The 9,893-nt window shown below is 37.2% G+C and overlaps 1 protein-coding gene across 1 annotated transcript; it reads left to right on the top strand.

The window, feature by feature from the left end:
* Nucleotides 1-6,347: 6,347 nt before the first annotated feature.
* LOC111893451 (actin-related protein 3) lies at nucleotides 6,348-9,420 on the top strand. The gene is made up of 9 exons (XM_023889511.3): nucleotides 6,348-6,983; nucleotides 7,203-7,671; nucleotides 7,792-7,938; nucleotides 8,024-8,116; nucleotides 8,214-8,333; nucleotides 8,421-8,531; nucleotides 8,623-8,748; nucleotides 8,867-8,965; nucleotides 9,077-9,420. The coding sequence occupies exons 1-9, from the start codon at nucleotides 6,934-6,936 to the stop codon at nucleotides 9,155-9,157; spliced, it is 1,296 nt and encodes a 431-aa protein (XP_023745279.1). The 5' UTR covers nucleotides 6,348-6,933; the 3' UTR covers nucleotides 9,158-9,420.
* Nucleotides 9,421-9,893: the final 473 nt, after the last annotated feature.

Raw genomic sequence — 9,893 nt, 5'->3', positions numbered from 1 at the left:
AAGCTGATGTATATTTTGCTGATGATGATATACTGATGATATTCTCATGCTGAGTACTTGGTTTGATCTCTTATCTCTATCTCTTCTACAAATCTTCTAAACTAAAGTTGAATGATTCACTGTATTAAACCTTACACTGATAACAACTCGAAACTCTTTGCCGATGGTTAAACTAAAGCACCAAGGTTTATCACATGCAACTATCTTTTCTTACCAATCTTACACTGATTCTGTGATTCAGTGTGACAAAACACACGCTGATGAGAGTCTAATAGTCTTTGCCGATGGTTAGACCAAAACACCAAGGTATATCACACGCAACAATCCTCTCTTCACCTTCTTCTCACTCAGTGTCTAATGATTCAATAAGATGAACCACTCACTGATAAAGACACAACACTCTGTGCCGATGGTTAGATAATCAAACTAGTATCTATCACACGCACCAACCACCTTGCTAACCTTAAACAAGCAAGTTGTACCTTGAATTGACGGTAAACCATCTTTTAGCATGAAACTTTCGTAACACTGATCTCAACGCTTCCGCAGACACTGATTGTCGTTTCATCTTCAGTTCAACGACTCTTTTTACCCAACGGCTATTTTTCTGATTTGACAGTTTGTAACGATACGCAGTTATTTTCAAAGAAGATGATCATTACCTTTTAAAACCCGTTTTATCCCATATTTAAACCTCTTTCCTTTCTCTTTCAAACCTTCCTTCCATTATCCAAATTTCCTTCGTTTCTTTTCAAAACCCTAGAATTCAAACCTTCTTCAATGGCGGCAACCCTATTTACCTTCTCATCCACTTCACGAAGAGTAATCCCTACTCCAAACTCTCCTCCTCTTCCCATATACATCAAAGCCACTAATGTCGTTTTCAACCCTGATATACCAGGTGTTCATCGAGGTCTTGGACTCGAAGATTTTGTTAACTTTCTAGTTTCTTGCAGACTTCGATACGCTATCAGTGAGGTTCCATCAGAGTTCTTTCCAGAACAAATATGCGAGTTCTACTACTCTGCATCAGTCAATAACGACAACAACGCTATCTTCGGCACCATTGGGCGTGGCCGTCACTCAGTATTCATCACTGCTGATCTTCTCAGTGCTGCTCTCAGGTTGCCAATCTTTGAACCTTTCTCTGAGCTCCCGTCCATTGAACGTTGTCGACGCATTTTCGATCAATTGGGATACGATCACTCCAAAGCTGGTACTCGATCAAATCTCATTCTGCGGCAGTGTATGACTCCGGGATGGAAGTTCTTCACCGGAGCACTTTGCAAGTGCGTGGGCCACAAATCTCGTAGTGGTGATCAACTGAGTGCTTTTGAGCAACAAGTGGTATGTTCTCTTCTTCTCAACAAACGTCTTGATTATGGGGCTTTCTTCTTTGATCAACTTGTTCAACTTCTTCGTGCCAATGCAAGAGCTGATCATGTTCCATTTCCTCGTTGGATTGCTCTTGTTCTGGACAAATTTTTCGTTGAGGCCTATTACTCACACTCTGGAAACCCCATCCCATGCCCACGAATGTCAGTTCGAATGTACCAAGATGATCCTCTAGCCAATGACATCGGCATTTCTGATCGGATGCGAGAGTGGATCGCACATCCTTATACAGTTCCATCATTGAACGCTGACACTGACGAAGGAGCTGATGATATAAACGACACTAATGCTGACATTCCAGATGATCCTAGTCTAAAAGACGGTCAAATCTCTCCTCAGCTTTCTCACCATACCATCTCTGTCACTGAAAAACTTCACTCGGTTCATGGGGAACCATCTGCTCATGGGGAGCCATCTGCTCAGGGGGAGCAACCATCTCAGGGGGAGCACCCTTCTCAGGGGGAGCAGCATCAATCACAAAAGCTTCCAGGTACTCAGTTCATCCAAATCCCATCCTCAGCCTTTAATGAGCTTCTTACACTAACTCGAGACATGAGTCAACGTCTCCTTCGTATTGAAGCTGATGTTCAACAACTGAAAGGAGTTATTCTGTCAACTCCTACCCCTGGCCCAAATGATGATGATGCTCAAAAAAGGGGAGAAACTGATTCTGTTAAGAATGTATCTAAGGGGAACATGCTGAAACAGACCGAGCCACCACAGCCTGTGGACGAGTCTGAGAAACAAATAGAAGTTGAAACTGAAAAATCTACTGAAAATAGTGAGCCTAATGATGAATAAGAACAGGATGATGAGTGTCAGATGTTGGACATGAATTTCATTGATCCCACAGTACCAGTTCAAGGTGAAGACTCCGATGTTGTTAGTGAGGATCTTCTTCCTCTGTCTCGAAAGCGTAAAGCAGCTGATACTGTATGTTCTGATTCATATGCTGACAATCCTTCTCCCAGCAAGAAACCTAAGTCTATTGTCATCATATCCAATTTGGCGGCTGAATGAAACATGTCTCCTGATCAAGTTAAGCAAATTCTTGATGAAGCCAATAAAGCTCAGCTTCTGAAGAATATTGCTCAAGCTGATGAATCTCTCATTCAGCATAAACTTCAGGCCAAAGGATCCTTTGAAGCTCAGATGCAGAAATTCTTAGAATATCAGTCCAAATCTAAATCTTCTCAGCCTCCTCCTAGCAGCAGTAAGTCTAAGACTGATAGTGTTCTCGACAGGATTGATCGAAAGAGATTTCAAGATGTTCATAAACGAAGAGTGAGCAGTGATAAGATCATTAAAGTCAAAGCATCAAAGCCTCGTAATGAGAAAGTTCTCACTTTATTGATCACTCGTCAAGGTCCTCAACACCCATACACTGAAGTTGTCAAGAGGGACGAGCTGATTAAATATGGTCTCTCTGAGTGGATGGAATTGCTCGAGCTGGCATCCAAGCAAACTTCAGCTCTTTCATCAGAATTGACTTGTGCTCTCCACTTGCTGATTAAGAAAGTTCAGCGTTTAGACCTAGTTCCCCAAGAACGTCTTCAGCAGCAAGGCTCAAGCTCTTCAATTCCAAGAAACAGGAGAACCAGGTTTCAGGTTGATGGTGAAGATGTGTTGGTTCTGAATTTTGGTGCTACTGAATTAAACAAATCTCTTCCCATTGGTGTTGAGCCTGTTCAACATCAGTTTATCTCTGTTCCTGAACACAGAATGTTCTATCTCGACAAAAACAGAAAAATGTGTTTTCAGCGAACTGCTGAGATTCCAAGGGCTCCAATAACTCATCTCGTTGGCTTAAGACAAATGTGCATGAGCCATCAAGATCTTTCTGGAGAATTTCATATTCTAATTGTTATGGAATTGCTGAATAGAAGACAGGAGCTGCTGGACAGTCCCTACTGGCCAGTAAAAGTAGAAGCTGAAGCTGAGTATGAAGAATTATTGTCCAGAGGTGTCCTAATCTAGTTGGTTTTGAACACCATCATATTGGGGGAGATTGTAAGGTCAAACCTTGAAATATGATGATGTTTGAAATTAGTCTATCAGTGTCAGCGCATGACTCAGCGTCAGCATCAACATCAACATCTCAGTTGATCAGTATATATCTTTATTCAGCATGTTGTAACAGTTTTTGTATTTATCTTGTTTCCATAGTTAGCGTAAATTAGTTAGTTGGCATATCCATGATTTATAGGGATTGTCTAGAATAGTAGTATATAATCTTTTGTATCAGTTTGTAATATGTCATGCGTTTTCATAAACCCTAATAGCCGCTTTGTGCATACGATAATCTCTTTGTGAGATTATCATTCTTAGTGAAAAGTTTTTCTTTGTGAATCTTTATTGTTCTTATTTTCTGCCATTGTTTGATAAGTTGTTTGATCTTTGGGTCGTTCATTGTCAAAAATTTAAGTGCAAAATTTGAACTTGTACAATTGTGAACATTTGTCTAGTTTAATATATAAAAAATGATTTGTTTTCTGCAACCCTTTTGATGGTCTTGGAGGAAGACACTCGTACTCATTTTCGTACGGTGTTTTTTTTAATCAAATATCTTTTTGACATCTTATGTATACGGGAGGAAAGACATTTGACGAAAAAGACCGACATAAAAAGTATTTTTGACATCTTTTACCAGACGACAAAAAATACCTTAAAAAGTATCAACATGGAGAGCCATGTATTTGAACAAAATTGATCCAATAAATGGTCGTTCAATGTGACCAAAAAGTGATTGTCCATTCACTTTAACTCCACCAAAACATCACATACATGTTGTTATGTTAACTAGGCTAGATATGTACTTTTAATGCCAGCATGTATGTTAATGTTTTAAATATAATAAATGCATATGTGTAGGTTGGGAGGCCAAAAAAGAAGAGAAGGAGAGGTGTTGATGAGCCCAATAGCCAAACAACTAAATTGAGCAGGAAATTTCTTGCAGTCACTTGTTCAAAGTGTCATAACAAGGGGCATAATTCCAGAACATTTAAAGGGCAGGGAGGCATTGGTGAAGCTGGATCAAAGGGGAAGACACAGGGAAAAGGGAAGACACAGGCAAATGGGAAGACACAATGAAAGGGAAATGGTAATTTAGGAAATTTTGTTAAGTAGTTAGTTGGATGTTTGGGTAGTTAGGTCTTTTGAAACATAATTTGTGGTTTGGTTGTTTAAATTATGGTAATTAGGTCTTTTGTAATGTTTGTATGGGTTAAGACCTTCCATCAGTAAGTATGTTGAAAGTAAGTCTCATGTTTGTATGGGTTAAACACAGACTTGTAATGATTTTATCAACATTTTGCTTATGTATTACCCTCTCCAAATCTTTCTCAAAAAGATGCATGTATAACAATGTAGATTTGAAACACCATTCCTAACTATTTGCAAGATGCAGTTATAACAATGTATCATACGAAAATACACATCAACACCACTGATTTATAACAAAATACATAATCATCATTTCCATTAACTTAATGTGTTACACTTCATACAACAAAATGAAACAAAAAATACCCATTCCATCACAATCCAAAACCCCCTGAACTAGTTATATGCGTACAAAAGAAACCAACCCCCCCCCCCCCCCATCCTATTACCATCCAAATCCTTACTGGTTAAAATAAAACCAAAAAAAACATCCATGAACAGAACAACATCAGTCGGTAGTTCCACAGTTCTGCACTTGCAATCGCAACCCTCTTTTCCAATCGATTCATTGATCTTATCAAACTTGGAATCACCACCAATGCCCTTGCACACATCGGAGGGTCAACCCACCTTACGAACCCACATCTTGAACAATTCAAAAATTGCCTTTTTGGGTTACGATCCGTCCATGAGGTCAACTTCGTTGTTTCCATTCCACATCTACAAATCACCATCTTGTACACTCGCATAAATCGTTTTGCAATTGGATGCACTGTAGAGTGAGAGTAGAAGAGGGTGGGTGCGAGAAGGGTTTTCAAAATACAGACATGCATTTGGTTATAAAGAAGAGGGCATATGTGAAAAGACTAATTTACACTTATATTATTTTAATGAAATAAGGGTTAACGGTGGGTTTCTAACGGTGTGAGGGATAAGGACCATCTGTCAAAAGTTTTGAAAGCATAGGGACCATCTATAAGATTTTTAAACCACAGGGACTAAACTTCAGAATCTGGAAAAACACAGGGACCATTTATGATGTTTTTTCAGGAAAAAAAAGTTTAAAGAGTATGGATGAAGAAATAACAGTTTAATAGCAGTAAGAGATATAAATTTAAACTTCATGCTCATGAAATCAATTAAAAGCATGGATGAAGAACTAATACTTTAATATATAGCAACATTATTGTAGTACTATCCATTGATTTGTTCATAATATATAGTATTTGTGTTACCTTTGTTGTAGCAAAAGAAGAAGACTAGTACCTGATTATACAGTCTATAACAAAATCGATGATTTGAACATGGAGAAAAGACTAACAGAAAACAATGACCAATCATATCGTATATATAATTAAACTTGAAATTGTTATCAATAATGAGTTGCTTCCATAAAAAAACAATTTTCACGTCCAATAATAGTATTTAGTTAATAAATAATTCATCAAATACAACCTTAAATATGTGAATATTTAATAATATATCTTAATAGCTAATGGATTTCCGGATTAAAAGAAGCAAATAACGGATTTGAGAAAACATTGTCAATGTAGTTTATTCTAATTTATTTTAATAATGAATTGAAAGTAAATAGTGTTGTTAAAAAAAATTAAAAAAAAAATTAATGATGGACTAACGTGTTTATTATGAAGAAGATCATTTTTTTTTATGGGCCAAACGTTTTATGATTTGTTTCTTTCCAAAAAAACGTTTTATAATTTTTTCTTTAATTTTTCTTTTTAAAGACGAAAGTCTTTTTTTGGAAACAATTTCATTTGCCTACTTTTTTTTTTTTTTTTTTTTTTCCAAGTAGAAATTGTAAAATTTGCATGGAGAGCCACCCAATTTGGGCCATCACACTTACGGGTTAACCTAACCGGACCAGGTGAAGCTGCAAGGGGCACTTGGGAGATCTTAGTAGTGGAGCCGTGCCAAACACTTCTCCTATCGAACCTCAAAATCCGACTGCCATTCTTCACAATCACACGACCACGAGAGACGCAGATAGGAGAGAAAGGGACAGGATTTGATTGTTTTTTTCGCCAAGAAAGGTGTTGAATTGGGGGAAAAGGTGGGGGATAGTGGATTTGTATGGTAATAATGGTGAATTTGATGGAACAACTGATTCCGACAGGATTATTTTCTCTTTTCCAATGAAATCAAATGGATGGAGCTACACCCATTGACAAGATCAATCATCTTCGCTGCTGGTTGTTGAATTGCCGCTTTCGCTTACATTCGACGTCCACGTTTTTAATCGATTCCCCCCAACGACCATGATCACTTCCTCCCTTAAACCCCACATCGGATCTCAACCGCAGATCCACTTTTGCTCTAATAACATCGCTGTTTCTCTCTGCTGCTCACTCTCTTTTCATGGATCCTTCCACATCACGTCCTGCTGTAGTTATCGACAACGGCACCGGGTAATTCCGATTCCCTTGCATTAATTTTGTCACACGATGTTTTATTTACAAGATTCATTTATCACAATTCCTTTTTCCTCTATATTGATCACCATCTATATAAGATATGCACACCACCTGTTCGATAAATCCTAAAAAAAAGACATCATTTACTCACTCGATTGTTTGGATCATCTCCTTGTTCAAATGGCTTAATCAATAAATGTGATGGCGTTTCAGGTATACTAAAATGGGTTTTGCGGGTAACGTGGAGCCCTGTTTTATTGCTCCAACAGTAGTTGCAGTTAACGAATCCTTCATAACTCAGCCCAATCGTTCCTCTACCAAAGGAAGTAGCAGTTGGCTGACACAGCACAGCGCTGGTGTAATGGCTGATCTTGATTTCTTTATTGGGGAAGAAGCCATATCCAAATCAAGAAGCAGCAGTACTTATAGTCTAACCTACCCAATCAAACACGGGCAGGTGGAAAATTGGGATGCCATGGAACGGTTTTGGCAGCAATGTATATTTAACTACTTACGTTGTGATCCAGAAGACCATTACTTTTTATTAACAGAGAGTCCATTGACTCCACCTGAAAGTCGAGAGTACACGGGTGAGATTATGTTTGAAACATTCAATGTTCCAGGGCTTTATATTGCAGTTCAACCAGTACTTGCTCTTGCTGCTGGATACACATCATCTAAGGTTGGTTTGTTGTTGTTTTCAGCTATGCACACCACCTGTTTGATAAAATTCCCAAAATACATTATAAACTGGGGAACTTATGATTTTAGTATTTACATGAATCGTATTGTATTTGCATAGTGTGAGATGACAGGTGTTGTAGTAGATGTTGGAGATGGTGCCACTCATGTTGTACCCGTTGCAGAAGGTTATGTTATTGGAAGCAGCATTAAGTCATTACCAATTTCAGGAAAAGATGTTACTCTCTTTGTCCAACAACTCATGCGTGTATGTTCATTCCCATTTCCTTTCATTTTCATTTTTTTTGGGGGGGAATGTGTTAATTATTCTCTCATGATATTTCCTTATGCAGGAAAGAGGAGAGCATGTCCCCCCTGAAGATTCACTTGAAGTAGCTCGAAAGATCAAGGAAACTTATTGCTACACATGTGCAGACATTGTCAAGGTAGCTTTTATAACTTTATAGCTATGCAAATTGAAAAAGCTACAAAAAACTTTCTTGATCTTATGATCATATTTTTATGTTTTTTTTAATTGTATAGGAGTACAATAAACATGACAAAGAACCATCCAAGTATGTTAAACAATGGAGAGGTATTAAACCAAAGACTGGAGCACCTTACTCATGTGATGTTGGATATGAACGATTTCTTGGTCCCGAGGTTTATGATTTATATTTTTGTTATTTTCAAAGATGATGTCACTATGTTTTTTAGTGATCTTATAATGTTTATAATTCTATCATGCAGATTTTCTTTAATCCAGAGATATACGATAAAGACTTCACAACCCCTTTACCTGCTGTAATAGACAGGTGTATTCAATCTGCACCAATTGACACAAGAAGAGCTTTATATAAGGTAGGTACACATTATTTAGTTATATATAATTAGAAAATTACATTAAAAAAATAAGTTAATTTAATTTTAATTTATTTGAGACTTACTACAGAATATCGTGTTGTCTGGAGGATCCACCATGTTTAAAGACTTCCAAAGAAGGCTGCAACGGGATACAAAGAAGATTGTGGATGCACGTGTTCTTGCATCTAGTGCTAGACATGGTAGTGAAGTAAAGGTAAAGATATTAAATAATGGAGTGTAAAGTAAATATTGTAAAAAGTTATTCTTTTTTGTATTAAGTAAAAAAGTAAAAAAGGAACACTGATATATATATAGCTTACTTAATGGTTCAGGCACAACCGGTTGAAGTGAATGTTGTGAGCCATCCCATCCAGAGATATGCAGTATGGTTTGGAGGCTCTGTACTTGCATCAACACCTGAATTTTTTACGGTAATTTTTTTTTTTATATATTTTCATATCATTATATAGATTCCAGTCCAATACATGTCAAACACAGAACAAGTCTGATGAAATTGTACATTTTTGATTTTTGATGAATAGGCATGTCATACAAAAGCAGAATATGAGGAATATGGGGCGAGCATATGTCGAACAAATCCTGTGTTCAAGGGAATGTATTGAATCATGAATCCTTTGATTTCTAGAAGCTCTTCTTCCCTTGGTGTACATTTTGCAGCTTAGCTTTTGTTAAACAAGAGGTGTACACTAGATGTTTTGATTTTCTTGTAAGAAAAAAAAAGAGAGAAGATTGTATTCTTTGATTTAGAAGCAAATAGGTTTTGTTTTAATGCTGATATTTATTTCTATAAGGTGACACAACTTTTGAGCACATAAAGGTGTCATCAATTTGTTTCAACGTTATACAGAACTTGTGTTTCTTGTTTTGTGTTTTTTGCAGTTTTAAGAATCTTTTTCTGATGCGTTAGAACTGCTTGATTTACCAAGTTGATTTGTTTTTTATTTTTGTTGTTTTTTCGTGCACTTGACACCTACACATATATGAAATATGGCAACTACCCAAACTCAAAGAGCATAAAAGACATTTTTACCCTTATGGTCTGCCAACACAGGTTGTGTTGATTCAGTACTACTATCTAAACCCCTACACACTTGGTCCTCGTGGTTTGATTATGTTGCATGCTGGTGTTTTATTTGTGTAAAAGATATTTTTCCCTAGATTTTTTATTATTATTAATTTCTATATTATTAAATTAGAAATGGCCCCACCCCTTTCATACCCCCACCACCATAGACCATAGTCCCCTACCAACATCAAAGGATCAAGCCCCTCTTGGTTATGCATTTGATTCTTAAATCAGCAGTTGATGACAACGGTGATTGGTGATGGTTTTGCGTT

The sequence above is a fragment of the Lactuca sativa genome, chromosome 4, assembly GCF_002870075.4.
Source record: "Lactuca sativa cultivar Salinas chromosome 4, Lsat_Salinas_v11, whole genome shotgun sequence".
Classification (NCBI taxonomy): domain Eukaryota; kingdom Viridiplantae; phylum Streptophyta; class Magnoliopsida; order Asterales; family Asteraceae; genus Lactuca; species Lactuca sativa.
This window is presented reverse-complemented; position numbering and strand designations above follow the sequence as displayed.